Here is a 22618-nt window from a genome sequence, read left to right on the forward strand (position 1 = left end):
TGTTGGGGGGGCCCTGTGGTGCCCCAAGCACTCTGCCAGCAAAAACGGGCTCCCGAGTTCTATTTTCAGCTGCGACGCCCTCCTGCAACCCTCTGCCAGTGAAAACGGAGCTCGGGAGGGCCACGTAAAGCCTTCCTGAGTTCCGTTTTCACTGGCAGAGGCACTGCAGGCTGGTCCTTTGCTGTTTCCAGGGCAGCCCCATGGGCCAGATCTGAGTACCCCGTGGGCTGGATCCATCCCCCGGGCCTTGAATTTGATATTCCTGCTATAGCTTATGCATTTGCTTATGTTTCAGACACTCCACACATCCTTCCTTAGAATTCCATCTCTCTAGAGCCAAGTTACAACATGCACCTGTAAACAGAGGCTGAATCCCACAGAGTTGGTCTCCTCCGGGTCCCTTCAGCTAAACAATGCCGGCTGGCGGGCCCGCGGGGGAGGGCCTTCTCTGTGGCTGCCCCAGCTCTCTGGAACCAGTTACCTCCTGAGGTCCGGACCATCCCCGCCCTATTGGCCTTCCGAAAAGCAGTGAAGACCTGGCTTTTCCAGCAGGCCTAGGGCCGTTGATCTCACTCTTGCGATCCAGCGAGATCCGGCCATGAATGGTGTGAATGAGTTTTAATGTTTTTAATGTTTTTAATTCTTAAATGTTTTTTATAATGATTTTAAAAGCATTATGAGCCGCCCTGAGTCTTCGGAGAGGGGTGGCATACAAATTGAAATGAATGAATGAATGAATGAATGAATGAATGAATGAATGAATGAATAAATAAATAAATGCAGAAGTACTATCAGCTCAGCAGGGTGGAAGGACTGACCATGAAGGTAATTTCTAGGAAGACTTTGAAATTCAAAAGATCAGTCAACTATTGTCCTCGGTGCTCTCTCTTCTGCTATCCAACCTGAGGATATTACCCTTCCTCATTATCCAATAGCCCCAATTCTGAGGATAAGCCACCATAGACTAGGGAGGCCCTCCATGACACAGCAGACTGAAACTTCAGAAAAGGCTCTTTAAGCCTATGAAAGGACAAAACTAGGGGATTATATAATATTTTTTTTTTACACAACGTGTCATTAAACTTTGGAATCTGCCATTATGACGTGTAGTGAGGGATACTAGCTTGGCTGGCTTCAAAAAAAAGGACTGGACCAATTCATGGAAGTCATGGGGATCAATGACTCTTTGTCTTCATGGCAGTGTGACTGCCTCTGAAAGCCGTCTTCTGAGAGGCTACTTGGCTTCCTTGTGCATTTAATTGGCCACTGTAAAACAGAGTGTTGGACTAGATGGCCAATCCAGCAGGGCACTGCTTATGCTTATGTTTTCATTAGTGGATCATAGCCTTCTTAATAGGGACATGGTGGCTCAGTGGCTAAGACGCTGAGCTTATCGATTGAAAGGTCAGCAGTTCAAATCCCTAGTGCCGCGTAACAGGGTGAGCTCCCGTTACTTGTCCCAGCTTCTGCCAACCTAGCAGTTCAAAAGCACGTAAAGATGCAAGTAGAAAAATAGGGACCACCTTTGGTGGGAAGGGAACAATGTTCCGTGAGCCTTTAGTGTTTAGTCATGCCAGCCACATGACCACGGAGATGTCTTCGGACAGCACTAGCTCTTCGGCTTTGAAACGGAGAGGAGCACTGCCCCCTAGAGTCAGGAACGACTAGCACATATGTGCATGTGGAACCTTTACCTTTACCTTTACCCTTCTTAAAGTCTCAGCTGGCAGCTACTGTTCTAAGAATGAATCCATCCTGTCATCTTTCACAGGGAGCTCTCCATGGTACTAACAGTGCCTTATTCTGCCTGAAGCCAAGCCTTATTTATGATTCTTTCCAATCCCTCAGAACCATCTGATTTATAGCCACCAGTTTCTTCACTATCCTTAGTCAGGCCAGGACAGCCAGAAGCTGGGACTCCTGAACGCCAAAGGTTTGAACCATGTAAAATACAAAAAAAAACAAACAAAAACAAAAACAAAAAAAACATACTGCTATGTAGTTCCATTGTCTGGACAACTGAAAGACTAGAAAAGTAAATAAGGGGTATTTTTCTCTAAAAATATGAATACTCAAAGTGTATTTATATCTCAATATTTATATTTTCTTGCACTCATTAACTGATTTTCAATACTGCAAAGTTGAAGGGACAAGATGGTAAAATGGAAGTAAAAGGAAAAGAAACGTGAATTTATTTTAGATTTTTATCAAACCTCTTATGTACCTCTTCTAAGACCAGTATCTTCATTTTAAAAAAGAAAAGTGAATGGTATCATAACACATTAGCTCAGGATTTTAAATGTCATCCTCTATATTTCTGAATTTCCCACAGTGATCTGATTGTAGCAAAATGTTAAAAGCTAGATATAAAGCTTTGCAAAGTTAAATTTTGCCCAAATTTGTTTACACACAGATTTGTTTAAGAGAAACATATTTACATTTTCTTCTGGATAATCTATAGCCTGTAATCTATAGGCAAAATTTAACACCGTTAAATGGATCAATTTCTTTCCAAGGTGATTAATGTGCAACCAGCCTGCCTTCATAGTACTATAGAATGTTAATTCCTTTCTTAATTTCAGAAGGAGACCATCCTGAGCGTGACATGATTTTGCTCCCATAAACTGCAAGACATCAGCCATCTCTTGTAAAATGAGAAAAGGCTTTGCCTTTGAACTATCTGGAAATGAAAGAACAAAGAAAAAGGGCAAGAAAAACAGAAGATACTGATTGCATCTTCTAAATATAGCCTGTTCTAGAAAAACAGGAATATAAGTTAGCTAAGGATGGTGTAAAGATTATTTCTGTTAAAGTGTGTGTTTTGAAGGCCAGTTTGGTACAGTGCTACAGAGAATAGTCTGAGTTCTAATCCTGCCTTAGGAACACGTTGGGCCAGATGGTCTAACTAGCCCTAGGAAGAAAGCAATGGCAAGCTACTTCAGAATTTGGTGCCAGAAGACTACATGGATTTTGTAACTTGAGGGAGTGCATGGACACAAGTATACGAGTCTGGAAACATACACAGAGTGCATTTTTAAATCTACTTGATTGTGTTTGGTAATAATGGCCTATAAGGAGTTTAAAATGATTTCAGACTATAGAAAATGGAACCTGATTGTAAAAAAATATAACCCCTACATCAAAGGGCAAAGCTCTAGAAATGGAAAATTGCCTGTGCTGGACTGAAGGGGAAAGGAAGGATGAATTTTTCATCTCCTCGTTTTGCAACCTTCACCAAGACTGTCCTTTCACCAGCACAGAGAAGAGGCATTTCTATACTGTATTGAGATGCAGCCAGAAATTATTTGAAAGAACAATTTAAGACCTTACTTTATCGGAGGAATCAGATGCCAACAGATTCGTAGCGAGTGTCTGAAGCTTCTGGTGAGCCACGTTTTTTAGTGCAGCGAGGCTACGTCTGGTCATGGCCTGCTTTAAGTTGACAGCTGGATGGCTGAGAGAATCAACTGCAGCCGGTACAGCTTCATCACAAGCATTCAGGATCTCAACTGCTGTTATTCCCATTACACATCGGTCCAGTGCACCTGAAGAAAAAGGCAAAAAAAAAAAAAAAGGTTTAAAAAACCCAGCTTAGCTGTAGGCAGGCTGCACTGCATACTTTACAATGCAAGCAAACCAACTTCCTTAGGTCCAGAAACAATTTGCTTTACGGAACTCCATTCAATAAAAGCATTCAAAGGAAGGGGGCTTATAGATGGAAGACTGGAATTTAGTTTCTTGGTGAATTCTAAAACTTAATTTGTTCTGTTTATAAGGCCACCCATCTCGCAAATGCAACGGTGGTAGGCAGCCACCAAAATAAAAACAATTTAAAAAAAAAAACAAATTAACAAGCAAGAAAAAAAATCTATAGTGATTGTTGAGGGTAAACAAAATCAACCAAAAAAACCCCCCTCTCAGTTGGTCATTTAACTTCCTGATTCTCAGCCAATCTGATTTAGGAGATTTAGGTGTTCCAGAACAGGGGTCTCCAACCTTGGCAACTTTACGACTTGTGGACTTTAACTCCCAGAATTCCTCAGCCCGCACATGCTGGCTGAGGAATTCTGGGAGTTGAAGTCCCCACAGGTCTTAAAGTTGCTAAGATTGGAGATCCCTGTTCCAGAAGATAGGCACTGTGACAGAAAAGGCATGTTTCTACAAGTCCTATGAGGAAAACTCAGTCTCCTGGATTCTAATCTAGTATCTTAATCACTACATCAAGCGGGCGTCTATAGTTCTTCAGTGAACACAGGTAGTCCTTGGTTAATGGTCATAATTGGGACCAGAATTTCTGCCGCTAAGTGACAATTGTGGGTCATTAAGCTGATGGGGATACCCGAGAGTGTGTGGGTGGCCAGTGAGGCACAGTAGGAAGGTAGAGGGGTTGAATGTGCTGAAAGTACACAGCTGGCTGGCAAGATGGGGCACAAGCACCATGGGGCTGGGTAAGGTTGCACAAGAGTGCATTGGTGACCAGTGAGGAGCGGGGGACCTGTGGGTGGTTATTGCTGAGTAGAAGTGAGGATGTGAAGCTGGAAGCAGTCCCAGAGCCATCGTGTGGTAAAAAGCACCAGAGCCTCAGAGCATCTCCTCACAGAAGGCCAAGAACTTGGAAGCAGACAAAAACTATGAAGATCAACTGGGGAGGGGGGGGAGGGGCAGAGGGAGGTCGTAATTGGCTTGAACTTCATGATGTAACCACAGTGCAACAGTTATAAGTTCGAAGGCCGGTTGCAACTCCAGTTTTTCATCAGGCTCATAACTTTAAAGGGTCACTGAACGAATGGATGATAGGCGAGGAATAGATTTTATTTCTATTCCAGTTATGAAGGGAGGAGTGTCAGAGTATAACTGGAATAGGGCATAGCAACGGGTCAGCCAATGAGGGCTGTTTGGTAACTGAAACATAGCATTTGTTGTATGGGACCATAAGAGACAGTTTGGCGCCTGGGTGTGGCTTAACTTTTATATATATAAGCTTGAGGGCACTAGCTTCTCTCTTCTCCATTTTGTGCTTCCATTTTGTGCTGTGTTTCTACTTGCTATTTCTCTTCTCTACAACATGAAAAAACCTACAAGGGTATATGCCTCATGTGTTGTTATGTATATAAAGACATTTGAATCCTGCTTAATAGTCTGCTTGTGTGTGCTTCAACAAAACTCTGACAGGCTTATCTGTATTGTTTAAAAGAAAAACATTATTGAAGTTTAGGAACAAATTTCTTTGCCTTGTTAGACTTAGCAAGGCAAAGAAAGAAATATATGTCTCAAGTCAAAGAAAAAAGTATTTCTGACTTCTTCCTCTTATCTTGTATTAGAAAGGCATTGCTTAGTTTGTGTCAACCCTGAAATTGGCCTGGCTGAAGCCATCTTGGAGCTTCAATGCTGCCACACTGGAGTTGAGGGATAGGGAAGGTGGATTAGAGATAGATGGGGTTGTGTAGTCAAAATAAAATACTTTCTCTTGGGAACCAAGGACGTTTTCACACCTGGCCGGAGGAAGGACGAGTGATGTCACCAGACCACCAGACAGCGATATGATTGGACCATGTGACCGATTGTTTTGGGGTTGAGAGAAAAAAACTTTTAACTAGTTGAAAACCGTGGGAACCTTCAGAGTCGGTTTTCACCAGATTCGTGCCAATATGATATATCCAGTAAAGGTATTCTTTGAGGAATACATCTGCCTCAAAGTTTTGCTTGGTATGGGTCTATTACTTGGAATCCTGACAGTTTGCAGGGATATTTCTGAAAAGAGATTTCTTTCAAAAAAATAAACATAGAAATGACACTCCTTTGTTAATATAAGATTGAATAGTAGCATTGAATCACTCTCTACATCAGGGGCCCCCAACCCCTGGGCCGCGACCCAGTGCCGAGCGGCCGCCCGTTTGGAACCGGGCCACGGAAATGGTGGACGAGTGTGTGACCAAAGCTGCATCTGTGAAAGTGGTACACACACACACACACTCGTGCGAAACCATTCCCTCTCCCTCACCACTGCCGGTTTGCCAAGGTGAAAAGGTTGGAGACCGCACTGTCCTACATCATTAAAAAAAAGTCCTTTGCCAAGTCCTTTGCACGTAGATAACTTACCAGTATCCATTTGCCATACATATACAGAACCATCTGTACAACCAACCACGAGGTAGTCATCTGAAGGTCTCCACTTTATGTTTTGAATAGGAAAGAGATGCCGGGAGGCTAACATGATGCACTTTTTTTCACGTAAACTTAGAAGTCCTACTGAGTGGTCACTGGCCACAGAACACACGCAGTGCTGCACCCTTGACTGAAAATGAGAAAACAGTATCTTTGATCATCTTTTTCTTAGTGGTAGATCTTTTATATTTTCAATATTTTATGTTGAAATAAATGTTCTTTCCTTATGGAATAAATTAGGGCAAATTGTGTGGTGAGAAAAAAAAAAAAGGAGGTTAACAGCTTGAATTCTACCTACCATAGTGTGAACATTTTTAAACACAATTTTTATTGAAGAAGTTTTTCAACAGAAATAAAAACAGTAATAACTTTGAATTAAAGAAGAATAAAGAGAAGCAATAATGAAATGAAAAGAAAATATGGAAAATAGATGGGAGGGCAGTGGAGGAGAGGGGAGGGGAGGGGATGAGAGGGGAGGGGAAGAGAGGAGAGGGGAGGGGAGGGGAGGAGAGGAGAGGAGAGGAGAGGAGAGGAGAGGAGAGGAAAGGAGAGGAGAGGAAAGGAGAGGACAGGACAGGACAGGACAGGACAGGACAGGAGAGGCACTTTTAAAGAAACGGCTTCTAGTATTCTTGAGAACGCTTATAGATATATATTTTATTTTATGTATTTCCTCTCTATGGTTACATCCTACTTTCCATCAACTACCCTCTCTAATCTTAAAACCCATAAATCACAAGTTACCACAGTATGAACACTTAACCCTAAATCACCTCACTTTAAGTATAACATTTACTCTCTACATCAGATGTGTTTTGCAAGTTACTCTGGACATAATGCAAAAGTGCTATCAGTTCAGCTCTGTTGAAGGGCTGACCATGATGGCAATTTCTAGGAAGACTTTGAAATTCAAAAGATCGGTCAAAAGATAGATATCCTCAGTCCACGAATCAAAGAACGATACTTTTGTTGCCTTCTCTTTTTGAGGCAATACAGCCAATACCATTATTGCTTACATTATTAAACAATAGTTACATTGATATGCAAGCCAGACAAGCTTTTGTCAGTGATTTACTACAATGGGAATTTTCTTAATTGTCACATACGTACCATTGGGATTTGGCCTTCTAAGGATACATATTATGAAAGGTCACAGTTATGATAGGGCATGGTTTTAGGGAAAGTAAGTTTAGAAAGGAATATGGGAGCAGGGGTACTATTCAGCAGGTTCTGGAGAACCAGTAGTAAAAATTTTGAGTAGTTCAGAGAACCGGCAAATACCATCTCTGGCTGGCCCCAGAGTGGGGTGGGAATGGAGATTTTGCAATATCCTTCCCCCAGGACTGGGGAGGGAATGGGGATTTTGCAGTATCCTTCCCCTGCCACACCCACAGAACCAGTAGTAAAAAAATTTGAATTCCACCACAGTATGGGAGTCAACCATTGCAAAAGGTGCCTTGATACAGTTCTCTGCTAACTAAGATTCAAAAGTAGCACATATAAAATGTTCAGAGCTAATCATATTCCTCAGGAAGAAAGGAAAGCCTGAATATGGAAACTTTTCAGTACAAAAATGTGTTAATTAAAAAGGCTGGGATGATCAGATGTATGATTTCTAAAATATTACACAACAGCTCCCATTAATTCCTAGCTACCACAGCCAGCAACTGGGAATTACAGAAATCACAATCCATTACATTGGGAGGGTAACACACTGGGAAAGGCTAGAACAAGATATTGTTATTTATATGGTTTGGCATTTATGTAAGGTATTTAAACACAATAAAATAACTCTTTGTATAGTGAGCCAAAAGCTATATGAGACTTTAATTCCTGCCAAACAAGTTGGCTTATTGCAGTCTAGAATCTAGAGCATAAAAATGATTGGATCTGGCAGCCACTCACATCTTACCTATACCATCTATTAACTGTGGGGTTTGCTCCCCTTTTCCCATTATTTTTCCTCTATATAACTTCCAGGAATTTCTAAGCAGGAATCCTCTAAGGCAGGGGTTCCCAATCTTGACAACTTTAAGATATGTGGACTTCAACTCTTAGAATTTCCCTGGCTGGGGAATTCTGGAAGTTGAAATCCACATGTCTTAAAAGTTGCCAAGATTGGGAATCTCTGCTTTAAGGACTATATATTTTGAGGGGTCCTTGGTGCTCTCTTAAAAGTCCAAAAATGCCAGGGAATTTCTAGAAGCCTGGCACTCTGACAAATCAGCCATCAATACACACATAGCAATAGCACTTAAGATTTATATACCGCTTCGTAGTGCTTTTACAGCCCTCTCTAAGAGGTTTACAGAGTCTGCCTATTGCCCCCAACAATCTGGGTCCTCATTTTACCCACCTCGGAAGGATGGAAGGCTGAGTCAATCTTGAACCGATGAGATTTGAATTGCTGAACTGCAACTGGCAGTCAGCTGAAGTAGCGTGCAGTACTGCACTCTAACCATTGTGCCACATAGACATTAACAACATCTATAGACTATACAAAAGAGAAAATCAAACAGCCCAAAAGAGAAAAAGACTCCATCACCTCTTCATTAGTAATCAGCACTCAGATCAGCATAGATTAACTCCAAGGTTAACTTCAGACCAACAATCAAGTAAGCAATACTCCAATCAAGAAACTGCCAAAGAGCTATTAGTAAACAGCCCATCCAAAGACTCTCTAAGACCGCCCCACCCACACAGACAGGTAAAACACCAGAATATAAACTGACAACAGCACTCCTTACTAGCACTGATGTTACCTAGAGTAATGAACTGCCTGCAAGAAAACAAGCAAGTTCAGAGACTACCAAGGACCGCTCATTTCATCCCTGAGCTACAAATAATTCTCCTTTATTGGAACTATATATTTTTATAAACCATTTCCCAAATATACAGTTCTGTGTAAAATGTTCTAAACCGTATCATAATTTTATTTATTATTTTCCACTAATAGATATTTGTGTGCATCTATTCCCATTAGTCCCTTTGTTACTACTGCAACATCTCCTAAATTGCAAATATCAAAGTACTTGTGAACTTCTGTTCACAATTTAAACATTGAATTAAGCAGGAATTAAGTCTGCAATAACCTCACAAATTGGACAAATTATTCTGTCACTTCTGAAGGCATGAGTGAGTGTATGCATAATAAAGTATTTGTATTTAAATGGTACTTTGGATATTCTGCTTTACTGTTTTCTGTTTCGTTTATTTTATTTAAAACATTTATATAGCTGCCCATTTTTCAGCCAACTCTGTTGTATACTGTCCTTTACATTACCTTTCAAAATGATATTCCAATTTTTGAAAATAAAATAAAAGTTTATAAACACAAGTTAGACTAATAATACAAAAAGATTTTCATCAAAACAATTTCAAGTCTTGAAATATTATTCTTTATATTAGTCTTAAGAGAGGCACGAGCCAAGGAGATGTTCATTAACTTACACTGCAATTTTCTGGAGGAACCAAAAGCTGAGTGATTTCTCCACCATGCACACAGAAGATGTGCTTCATTTCTCCAGAAAAGATGTCCCATATAATGACCGAAAAATCTACACCACCCGAGACCAGGTATCTTTGATCGTAACGAGAGGAGACCTGGTGAGGATACAGCAAACAGGTGACTTTGTTTCGATGACCCCGCAGAGTTCTGTGAGGTGGCCAACCTAAAACATTAAAGCAGAAGAAAACACAAAATGTCACATATTTTGGGTCTGCAGGCATTCTTGGTCATTTCAAGATAAGAAGAAAATGAAACAGGAGCGCATATGTGTTTGTGTAATAAAGATATGCAAATAACACTGTACAGTAGGAAAAGATTTTGGTGATAAGTCTCGGTATTCCATTTCTAATTTAGTTCATTTTCAATCCAATTTTTTTTGACAAGGTTACTCCCATTTAATTTGCTACTTGTTAATAAAATTGGCATTTAGCATGTAGCATACCCAACCTCACATTAAGTTAAGCTACAAGAAGATGGGAGATCAATTCCCTATGACAAAATGGTACATGCATTGCTACATATTTGATGGCCAATGCATGAAATATGTACAAAAAAGCGGCTAGGTATGTTTCACCTTCTAGGGCCAAAGATATATCTCTTTCTAACACTCAGTTTAACCAACAGAGTCTTGGCAGAGTCCCAACAGAGTCCCCCAGGCCCCAGTGATGGTGAGTCCCAGCTGGGGCTCAACACAGAGACAATTCCATTTGAAGTGATAGTTAATAACTTGAGGCTTCCAATGATAAACCAACAAATAAACAAAAGCTTGAAAGAAACACTGTCTTCCTTCAGGAAAATGGAAAATATATTCGCAAAAGTCAGACGTATCCAAATCAGAAACCTTTGTAACAGAATGAAAAACTCGAGAGTAGGAAGATTGAAAATCACACTTATTGAAGATGGCTACCATTTAAAAGATCTTATTTATTTAATTCATTCAATTGTTTAATTCTGTTGCCAACAACTTGTCTATGACTCTGGACAGCTTACATCCAGTTAAAAGCAACCAAAGATCCCCCAAATAAAAGACACCTTGCCTGTTATATCTGCACAAGTACCCCCCCCCCCCCAAAAAAGAGGTCATCTAACATTGTGGCACTGTGCTAACAGGAAAACTATTGTTTTCAGCGATAAAATCCTCTGAAGTCTGCTACCAGTTCTGTGAGACTGCTACCGAGTGTGTGCTTCGCGCACGCATGCGCACCTGAGGTGCACCCACCCAGCACTAAAAAAAGGAACATTTTGAAGCCTTCTGAGTCTGCAAAGGTAAGTAGAACAGCGAGGGGGGGGAATCAGATGTGCCACGCGATTTAGATTAGCTAGAAAGCAGGAAATCCGACGATTCTAGCTAATATAAATCGCACGTCACAGCTGATCATTGCCCAGCTGATCATCGGAAATACCGATTCAACCGAACCGGTAGCATTTTTTACTACCGGTTCAGGAAAATCGGTCCGAACCGGTAGCATTTCACCCCGATTGTCTTCCATAAGGAAGGTAGGATTAAGGCCACCTGAATCTTAGGAGTATGTTGTTCCACAGGGTAGGCAGACTGACAAGAGAACATATACCTCTTATTAGGCAAAAATAACTGGGGCCTACATACAACTCAGCCTTATGCCCTGAAAGGCTTTGCACATGACAACCAGCATCTTAAATTGCACACAAAAACACTAGTGGGAGCTACTGTAGCTTGTCAAGCAGTCGTATTATGTGAACCTACTGAAGTGTACACGGGCAGCCCCTCGTACAGCATGTTTCACTGCTTCTCTAAATGGGATTCAGAAGAAGTCACCGCAGATACTTTAAAACAGGTATCCTGTTTTCAGTACAAATCATAGTTTCTGATGAATGGTACTTGTCGTTTGACATTCTTCTGTTAAGTGAAACATATGGACCAGTTATTCAAAGTAACCTTCCATTCTAATAAATTTATTCAAGGTGATTCACTCACTACCTGACAGCCGTTCAATTGTGAGTTTATTTTTACTTCATTATGCACGTGAAGCAACTGATTCAAGTGTCCTATTATTTATTCCTGGGATGATGAAGATGATGAAGATCATCATCATCATCACCAAATTCATTGACAGGCCACATATCCTTTTGCTACCACAAAGATATTATCATCAATATATTCCCATCTTTGATCTTTGCAGTAACTTTAAAAGCAACAATAATAATTGACCGGTCCTACAACAGATTTATTAGAGTCTACAGCAGTGAAGCCTAACCTTCTTGCCATCGCGTGCTGGGGGGGGGGGCGAGTGTGTGTGCCCACACCCGTAATTCTATGCGTCCCGCCCCCACACATGCGACCCCCCCCCCCGCTCCCCCCACTCCTGGCACACAATGGCCTGGTAGGCCCGTTCTTCTTTCTCACCTGGCTCCAGGGCCTCTCTAGGAGTCTGGGGAAGGCGAAAACGGCCTCCCCCCCCGGAGGCTGAAAACGGCCCATTTAACAACTTCCGGTGGGACCGGAAGGCCCGTTTTTTGCTGTCCCCAGCCTCCAGGGCCTCTCTATGAGTCTGGGGAGAGCAAAAAACAGCCTCCCCCCTGGAGGTCCTCCAGCGGCCAAAAATGGCCCATTTGATAACTTCAACTTCCCACCGGTCCTACTGGAAGTTGTTAAACAGGCCATTTTCGGCCTCCGGAGAACCTTGGGGGTAGGGGAGAGGCCGTTTTCGCCCTCCCCAGACTCCTAGAGAGGCCCTGGTGAGAAAGAAAAATGGGCCTTCCCCACCACCTATCCCCATGCCCTCCGGAGGCAGGAAACAGCCTGTTTCCCTACTTCTGGTGGGCCCAGAAGACCTGAGCTCGCATGCCCACTGATATGGCTACGCATGCCACCTGTGGCACGCATGCCATAGGTTCACCATCATGGGTATTCTGATCCTATTACCCCGTTCGGGTTACAAATGCAAGGCACTGGAACAAAATAAATGATGCCAATTAAAATTTATTTTTATGAAATGCTTTGAACTCTTTGAAATATTGCCGTATCATTCAGAAATAAACTCAAAGTACTTTCAGCATAATTCATAAATTAAAAAATAATAATTTAACGATTATAACAATTTCAAGCAATAATTATTCCATGCATAAATGGAACAACCTTTTCTATATCAGTTGAATATGAATACATGTAGTCCTTGACTTACAACACTTCGTTTAGTGACAGTTCAAGGTTACAACGGCACTGAAAAAAGTTATTAACTGTATTTCACCCTTACGACCATTGCAGCATCCCCAAATTCAGTGATCAAAATTCAGATGCTTGGCAACTGACTCATATTTATGACCGTTGTTTGTGTCCCAAGGTCGCGTGATCTCCTTTTGCGACCATCTGACAAGCAAAGTCAATGGGGAAGCCAGATTCACTTAAGAATCATGTCACCAATTTAACAACTCCAGGGATTCCCTTAATAACTATGGCAAGAAAGGTCGTAAAATAGGGCAAAATTCACTTAACGAAAGTCTCAGCAGCAGAAAAATGGGGCTCAATTGTGGTCATAAGTCGAGGACTACCTGTACAGATAACCAATTTAATGCCCACGATTTAATAAATCATCCCGGAGCCCTTATTATTTCACACACCTCTTCTGCACATATGTTCATCTTGCAAAAGCTGAACTATGGCAGTCTGAGTGGCTGGAACAATCACAATACTTCCATCTTCACGACCACAAACCAGTCGCCCATGTGCTGGGATGTAGACACTTGCTGTCACCTTCAAAGGTTCGTCACTATTTGGGATGAAACTCAACTGATCTATAATACCAGCTGGGTGAAGTTTACTAAACGCTTCTTGTAGAGAAGTAGAAGTAGTAACCGGCAATCCTGTTTTTTTAAAAAAAACAAAATACATTTAAAATATTAAATAAATGAAAGGCTCAGAAAAAGCAATGCCACAGATAATTTTCACTGAACCAAAATCTTTTTTAAAAAAATTAAGCTTGTGCCTGGCCTTGCATAGCAGTTTAGAATTTGCTTGTGTGAATCATAAATGAAGCAGTAAGGAGGGAATTTACTAGGGGGTGGAAACTGGCTAGTAGGGAGTAGGGTAGTAAACCATGGTGAATAATTCTAAAGGATTGGGCAGAAGAGTAGGAAGGATAAGATAAACCTATCTGCTAATTCCTGTAATTAAATATAAAATGCATATAATGCTTCCCTCAAGTGGGGCCCGACTCTCGATGGCAGCAACAGAGAAGCGGCTTGTCCCTGGGGATATGTTTTCATCTTACCAGTCTAATTTACAGCTTGGGTATTTTCTGATACTTAATAGAAGAGAATATTTGTAATTTTGGGTTGAATTGTGGCGTTCTTGGTGCCCTCTGAACTTGGTTGTTTGCTTGCAGACATTTTCATTATCCAACTAAGTTATAATATCAGTGTGACGGTTACCTAGTTCAGAGTTCCCCAACCTTTTGGGTTTTGCGGACCGGCAAGGGGCGGGGGAAAGAGGGGATGGTTCTGTGCAAGCGGCCAGCAAGCACCCACACACGCAGCTCCATTTGCGTCGGCGGTGGGTGTGCACGCCTGCCCACCACTCATGCAAATGGAGCGTGCGTGCATGCACGCACCTGCTGCTCACACCAGTGGGGATGCATGTGTGCCCGGATTCACCCACTGTTTCCGCGGCCCATCTGCCAACAGCTGACGGCACACTAGTGAGCCGTAGCCCAAAGGTTGGGGACCCCTGACAATAGAATAGAATAGAATAGAATAGAATAGAATAGAATAGAATAGAATAGAATAGAATAGAATAGAATAGAATAGAATAGAACAGAACAGAACAGAACAGAACAGAACAGAACAGACTAGAATTCTTTATTGGCCAAGTGTGATTGGACACACAAGGAATTTGTCTTGGTGCATACATTGAGTAATGAAACATTTGCAAGCAAACAACCAAGCTCAGAGAGCACCAAGAACTCCCCGTCTCCTGATTCCTCATCTAAATAGAAACCAAGGCTGGTCCTTCTTGAAAGTTACAGTACTAGGTACTACTACCTTCTGTGACAACAATTACCTTCAGTCATAGTTTCCTTGTCAAGTGAATCTGGAATACTCCAAATGGTGAGCCTCCCTGAAGAGTCTCCCTGGATTAGTAATTTATGGAAACACTCCCTACGTCCATAGAAGAATTGAGTGACAGGAGGGCAGATTAATAACTGTAAAACAAACAAGATATGAAACAGCATTTTAGACAAGTTAACAAGTAGAGTAAATCCCAATTCTATCACGTCTGTGTCATGCTATGTTGCCTATCTGAGATCTTAATTTCAGGACTGTTAACTGAACAATAGTCTTATAAAAGGAATAACTAACAATGTATATCTAACCTTACACAATAAACAGTGTATGTGCAAGATATATAGTATATATGTGCAATATATAGCATGTGTGCAAGACAGAGGTTATTCAATAGCAGCAATTGTTATCACTCTTTTAACCAATCAATACATAATATAATTTCAAGATGGTGTGCAGAAAAGGCACATTAAAGAAATACAAATCAAAGCTAACACTGTTTATTTGATTTTCAATCTCCCCCAGATCTGGAATCTTTGGGACAAACTAAAAGCTACAAAAACAGCAACACCCTGTAATACAGCCCAAAAGAATGTGTTAATAAACTGCACCTGAAAAACCGTGAAAATAAAAATGATGTAAAAAGTAAGCATCCCAGTATAAGAAAATGGCTATTAAAAACATCTGGAAGAATAGGAATTTTTGGGATACCAAAAGGACATGTGCAAAACTGCTGGATATATCTCCCTATAGAAAGCGCTCTTATATTAAGTGAAAAAAATGAAATCAGTACCAAAATATAAGTAAGCAGCAACGTGTCCATTATCTCAAAAGTGTTTCAAATTATTAGTTTCTAACCCAGTGATGAAATCCAAATTTTTTTACTACCGGTTCTGTGGGCGCAGCTTGGTGGGTGTGGTGTGACTTGGTGGGTGTGGTTTGGTGGGAATGGCAGGGGAAGGATTATGCAAAATCCCCATTCCCTCCCCATTCTGGGGCCAGCCAGAGGTGGTATTTGCTGGTTCTCAAAATTTCCACTACCGGTTCTCCAGAACCTGTCAGAACTTGCTGGATTTCACCCATGTTCTAACCAAATAAAGCTTCTAAACAAGAAAGCAGGTCAAATCTTACCTGTTTGTCTGCTTTCTGCTCTCCTTGGTCTACAGTACAGTAGAGCTGAGGAGGACTGAGGTTTTCAATCACTTTTCCAACATCACTTCGAAATGACTTGCTAGCTGGTAAGCAACTGGAAACCAGAATGTTTATATCTACCAGCTCATATAACAATTAAAAAACATATCTCAAATTGCAGCTTTAACATCCACATTATAATAATGGAATAGATCTATTAGAGCAGTATTTCTTAACTTCAGCAACTTTAAGAATTCCTGGATGGGGAATTCTGGGAGTTATTCCACGCATTTTAAAGTGCGAGGCTGAGAAACACTGAGTTAAAATGGGAAGGGGTTATATTTGATATTTTAAATATAAATGTAGAAATAATGTAGAAATCCACATGAAAAGCAACAGAAGAAAAATAGTTCTAAAATGCGAGATCAATTTGTACAATACGATCTAACATAAAGGTAAAAGCCATTATCCAAACTTAAGAATAGTTCAGGAGCTGGTTTGCCTAATTAAGTTGACAAAATTAGCAAAGAGGTAGAAATAATACATTTCTGCAGATCTAAATTTAACTACTCACAGGGAAATTTAAAAAGCTAATCACCTACACACTGACAATATCAACTTTATCCTTCATTCAGCTTCACAAACTGCATAATAAAGCCAGTTCAAACATATTTATTAATCTCTGTCACAGTCCCTCTCTCTTCTTTTCTTGCACATCAAAAGAAATTCTATCCTGCACATAGAAAGAAATAAAGCTGATACCAGTTTCCTATGATGCCCAAGTTCATAGTACTGAGATGTATTCTATTTTTGTTGTTGTTGTTGTTCTTCCAATCAAACATGTCCAAGGAGCCGTGGTGGCACAATGGTTAGAGTGCAGTATTGCAGGCTAATTCTACCAACTGCCTGCAGTTTGATTCTGACCGACTCAAGGTTGACTCAGTCTTCCATCCTTCCGAGGTCGGTAAAATGAGGATCCAGATTCTTGGGGGCAACATGCTGACTTTGTAAACCGCTTAGAGAGGGCTACAAAGCACTATAAAGCAGTATTTAAGTCTAAGTGCTATTGCTACTCTCAGAGACGGTCTGGAGTAGTCTCTGTAGTTTTCTTGACAAGGTTTTCAAGGAGTGGTTTGCCATTGCCTCCTTCCTAGGGCTGAGAGAAAGTGAATGGCTCAAGTTTGCTGTCTAAAGCAGGACTAAATTCATGACTCCTGGTTTCTAGCCTGATGCCTTAACCATATCACCAAATTTGCTCTCTGTTCTAATGACAGATCAGTAAAAAATGTATGGTTTGATAAACTAATTTATTAGTATCACTATCCCTCATTCTGTCTGAACACACAGAACTCTAGATAGTAATCTTTATTTATTTATGCCCTAGTAATATCACATACCTGGCTGGCAGTTTATATATAAAACTTTGTCCATCTTCAGTCCATATTATCACTTTGTCTGCTGACACAAAATCACCTCCTGTCCATGTCTGTCCATTTTCACTTGGGACTGAGAATAACAAGGAATAATCTCCAGCATCAAAAACCTAAAGAAAAGTAATTGCATAACATAAATTAATTGTAAATTAAGATATATATACATAATACAAATAGCCTTTCTCATAGTGGCTGCAATTAGTGCTTTATAAAAAATGCATTTATTAAACCCTTTCAATTAAAAAAAAAAAAAAGCAAAAGACACCCAATGGAATTTACATCTTTAGGATACCTAAAGAACATTTTTAGAAATGTACAACAAAAATATAAACCATCGATAAAACTTTTCAATTCAGAAAATCAAAAACCTGCAGAAAAAAATATATATATCGATCTCATGTATGAGAGGCCATACAAGGAGGCAAGATGCAAAAATACTGCAAAAAGTATATATTCAGTATCAGAAATAATTCTCTCTAAAAAAAAATAAAGGAAAAAGTTTGAAAGCAAAAGCATTGTGAATATTTTATTAAATATTATTTTAACATCTGGCTAAATGGTTGTAGTTTTCCATAAAGGTAGCAGTCCAGCAACTATGTATGTGAGTTCATGTACCCTGAGGCAATTAGCTATGCAGAGAAATCACCATAGACGAATCAATTTACAGTCCTGCTGTCTGGAGACTTTTTTTTTTTTTTTGCATGTTTGCCTCATGCACAATTTAAGTACATCAGACTGAACAACAAAGAAATGCCAGCTTTCACTTAACTGGTTATCCTTACCCTCCAGTATTTAGAACAAACTACCAAAAGTGATCGTTGGGTAAATGCACAGAAGGAAATGCTCTGGCAGTTCTGACAATAAATTGGTTTAGATTCCTCTTCAAAGATCGGTTCCGTATCCTTGGAAGAGATTAAAAGGAAGGAGAAACGTTAAGTCTTTTATGCAATAATCCACAATACAATTTTTTATCTCTCTACTCCGCCTTTCTAAATTTCTCTTTTCTATTTCTCTTTGTCCCATTCCTTTTCTAGCCTTGAATCCTATCTAGAACGATTGATTTCAAAATACAAATATTTTTGACAGTATGTATTTCTTATTTTTAAATTCAGTGTATCGTTTTAAAATTCCTTTTTTGGGTAATTTTTTTTCTTCCATTTAGCATTTTATTGAGTTATAAAATAAAATAAGATACAAAATATGAAATTAAATAGGAAAGCTATTGGGGGAAGTGGGGGGGGGGGGAGAAGCGAGGAAGAGTTAAGAAAAAGAAAAAGAAGGGTTGACTTCCGAATCCCAGTGTTGCAGTAAAATAAAACATTAACATCAAACCACAACTATTTGTTTTTTCGTAATAATATAAACTAGCCATTTTTATAAGGATCTATCAATCTAATTGGTAAAACCCAAAATCAAAGTTTCATTCTTTTCCACTTCAATCACAAAGTTCAGAAGTGGTCTCCATGTGGAAACAAAAGTATTTCTATTCTTTTCTTTAATCAAAATAGTCAATTTTATATCGTTTTAAAATTCCATTACAGTATACAATCGTATTTAGAATTCAACTGTTGTTGGGGAAAAACTGAGCCCTAGAAACATGATAAGAACGAATTTTCCTTTCTTGAAACAGGTAAAATATTCAGGACAAGAACTGAAGAACTAAAACTGAAACTGAAAGGTGAATCCACATTTAATCCACAGTTTACAATATCAAATCTTCTCTGTCTGCATAAATCCCGAGTGTCAAACTTGCGGCGTCATGTTGCCGTCACGTGATATATCAAGACATTTTTCTCATTCGCGAAGCTAGGTATGGGCGTGGCCTGCGGGTGACACATCTGGCCTGCAGGCTGCCAGTTTGACACACCCCTGGCATAAATGAATGTATTCTAATCATTTTATTTATTTATTTTATTTGATTTCTATACCGCCCTACTCCCGAAGGACTCAGGGTGGCGCACAGCCAAACAATAAAATACATACATACAAAATTTAAAAGTAGAATTAAAATCAAATTAAATAGTTTTGGCCCAGACAAATTAAAACCCCAAACAATTTAAAACCAATTTTAAAATTTGAATATATAAAATACTAAAAGATATTAAAAAATTAAAAATCTTTTATGAAAGAGGGAGAAAATTAGGCCAGGCCCGCCTGGTGAAATAATAAGGTCTTTAGAGCGCGGCGGAAGGTGCGCAGATCCGGGATCCTCCGTTATCTCCGGGGGGAGCTCGTTCCAGATAATAGGTGCCCCCACACAGAAGGCTCTCCCCCTGGGGGCCGCCAGTCAGCATTGTTTGGCCGACGGCACCTGGAGGAGCCCCTCTCTATGGGAGCGTACCAGCTGGTGGGAGGCTATTGGTGGTAGTAGGTGGTCCCGCAAATACCCAGGTCCTGAGCCATGGAGCGCTTTAAAGGTGGTAACCAAAACCTTGAAGCGCACCCGGAAGACCACCGGGAGCCAGTGCAGCTCGCGCAGGAGGGTTGTTACATGGGAACGCCATGTCGCTCCCATTACCACCTGTACGGCCGCACTCTGCGCCAGTTGGAGCCTCCTGGTGCTCCTCAAGGGGAGCCCCATGTAGAGAGCGTTGCAATAGTCCAGGTGGGAGATTTCCTAATCATAGCTTAGGAAAAACAAACAAACCTTCCACTCAACAAATTTTAAATAACCGCCAGGCATCAGGGATAGCATATCTCAGCAGAAATAGAAATATTGCTAAAAATCTTTCAAGGGTAACACAGCAGTGAAAAAATAAGTCAGTCAGACTGGCAATACTGGAAAAAAGAAGTTTATCATCGTAAAACTATATTTGTTTTTCCTTACCTGTATGTGACTCACTTCAGAAGTTACAATCCATACTTTAAGAATGCCAGCCACAGATACTGCTACAACAGTGTCCTCTAGAGAAGAAAAAAATAATCATTGTCCCACAAGAGACACAGAATTGGAATTATTTCATAAATTCAGTAGCATTTAACTGACCCACACACTGTTCTTGACCTAGGCTTCCTTAGAAATTAAACAGAACAAACTTAGTCCTGGCAAACTTCTTTAATTCATACTGCTGTAAATTACTTTCATTTACAATCCGCAAGGCTTGATAAACAGTCTTTCAGAGGAAGGTTATCAACATCCACCTATCTCACGTGGAACGCTGCCAAAGAGCTAATTTCCAGACACAGGGCAAGATCAAACTTGGCCCAGAGTCACAAACAGAATTTTCAAATCTTGAATCGGCCAGATAAACTAATTGCTTCCTGCAAAAGCTCACGTCCCGTTCACTTCTCTTTTATGTCTTATGGGAGGGGCCAATCATCTCCAAGCCTTACTCCCAAATCGGCCCTGTTTCCTTAATTGTTCCTGTCTCCTGGAAGCTCTGTGCATGTGCACACTGGGAACAGGCTCACACTGTTCTTCTGCCTCGCTGACGTCAGACTCCGGAGACTCTGGAGGCAGCAAAAAACTACCAGATGGCCTTGGCCCCCTCTCTGCCTCTGACTCAGAGCCATCGTCCGAGCCTTCCCCAGACTCCAGGACTGGCCCATGTTCCTCCCCAACCTCCTCACTGTTCAAATCTGCTGCCAGGTCTGCTGGCTATTGGCGGGCCACAATTCACAATGAGAAGAAGATGCTGAGGATAAAACCTAAGAAATACATTTACTATAGGTCACATTCATGAGCTGAGAAGCTCAAGGGAATAGATATGATGTTGGTAAGTAGAAAACCAATTTCTTGACATACAAAGGATTTCAGATCCAGTCTCTACTCTCAGAAGCAAAATATTCTGTTCAGTCTACGATGAGCAGCTACCTGAGCCAAATGAAACTGAACAAAGATCTGATTTGATGAAAGGCAACTTCCTTTAGTCTTGATATTTTCTCATTCTACATTAAGTATATGGTGCAATGACTAAGCTACCTAATCCAAAAAGGCTGAAGATTTCATGAAGGTACATGAAATCTTCAGCCTTTTGTGGGCTGTTCTTATGCTATGGAATTGCTTATGGCCCAGAATTCCTCTGACAGCTCCTCTTTCAAATTGTGGGTTGAAGATGGAGATTGGGTTTTTGTTGATTGATGTCCTCATTGGTTCTCACAGATTTAGTTTTTAAGCATATGCAAAGCATTCCTTAATCTTGGCTTTAAACATCCTAACATTGTTTTAAATGAATTTATTACCAATACCATGTTTCCCCTAAAATAAGACCCTCTCTTATATTTTTTTGAACCCCGAAATAAGCACTTGGCCTTATTTTCGGGGAGGTCTTATTATCCACATGGGGCATGTGGAGCAAGACAGGGCACCCCTTGCCGTCTTACCTGATTTCCAGTTCTGTCTCCCTAACTAACCAGAGGAAATGGCAGGGACTGGCTGCACGTGTTTAAATATTTTCAGGGAGGGCTTATTTTTGGGGGACGGCTTATTTTCAGGGGAGAGATTTTCAGGGGAGGTCTTATTTTCAGGAAAACACGGTAGTTGTATCCTAACTATTTAGTGTACCCTAAGTGGCTTACAATACACAATCTAAATACAATAATAAAACAATATAAAATGAAGTAAACGAAATAACATATGAAATAGAAAATAGTCATGGCATCAGCAAGAATTGTGCAAAGCCAAATTCAGGCGTGACTGAACTGATTCATGCCTTGCTTTTTTAATGATTTATTAATTTGTTTCTTTATTATTGTTCCACCCAGGACTTTGAAAAGGGATCATGAGGCCCCTCACTTCGTTCCATCTTTTATCATTTATTGATTTCACTGTAAGGTCTTGGATTCTTGTGAGGCAGTGTTGTTTGAAGTCAGGTGGCATATAAGTTTCATATGTTATTATTATTATTTATGATTGCCAAGACAATTCCTGAAAAATAAGAACCTGGACTACGGTTATTGGCTCACCTTGTGTTCTGTGAGATCGAATAATGCTCATAGAACTGATCCAGTCCTTGGAAATCTTCGACACCAAGGAATAAAGAACTTCAAGGCTGGTAGCATCCATAACAAGAATTTCTGGATAATGGCCATGACACAACAATCTCCCTTCACGCTGAGTCCCAGCTGTGAATTGATAGAACTAAAAGAAGAATGGAAGAAGGAGATCAGAGCCAGTCTAATATGCGGTACCCCAAATGCCAAATCATCAGATTTTCTTTATAAGTATCATGCATGCTCATAACTGCTTAGTCATTTTGTTAACACAGCATCGCAGCAATCAATCCAGGGGAGTAAAAACAAATGATTTTTAAAAGATGAATTAATTGAAGTCATTTTTTAGAATTTGCATTAGATCTGCAAGTTTTTCTTTAAATGTTTTGTTAAAAATGTAACAGTAACAATG

At 40.3% G+C, this 22618-nt stretch overlaps 1 protein-coding gene across 2 annotated transcripts in view; it reads right to left on the reverse strand.

The window, feature by feature from the left end:
- The window catches only part of WDR7 (WD repeat domain 7), a 224561-nt gene that overhangs the window by 196190 nt on the left and 5753 nt on the right, over positions 1–22618 (reverse strand). For both annotated transcript variants that reach the window (XM_070935976.1, XM_070935975.1), the window contains exons 4-13: positions 22180–22354; positions 20102–20178; positions 18057–18176; positions 17239–17384; positions 15842–15956; positions 14709–14850; positions 13271–13513; positions 9616–9836; positions 6100–6295; positions 3331–3545 (exon numbers count right to left, since the gene is read on the reverse strand). In XM_070935976.1, the coding sequence (XP_070792077.1) occupies positions 3331–3545; positions 6100–6295; positions 9616–9836; positions 13271–13513; positions 14709–14850; positions 15842–15956; positions 17239–17384; positions 18057–18176; positions 20102–20178; positions 22180–22354 (1650 nt within the window). The remainder of the gene's footprint in view (positions 1–3330; positions 3546–6099; positions 6296–9615; positions 9837–13270; positions 13514–14708; positions 14851–15841; positions 15957–17238; positions 17385–18056; positions 18177–20101; positions 20179–22179; positions 22355–22618) is intronic.

This window comes from Pituophis catenifer, unplaced genomic scaffold (genome assembly GCF_029215685.1).
Source record: "Pituophis catenifer annectens isolate HBS135680 unplaced genomic scaffold, rPitCat1.0.hap2 SCAF_2, whole genome shotgun sequence".
NCBI lineage: Eukaryota > Metazoa > Chordata > Lepidosauria > Squamata > Colubridae > Pituophis > Pituophis catenifer.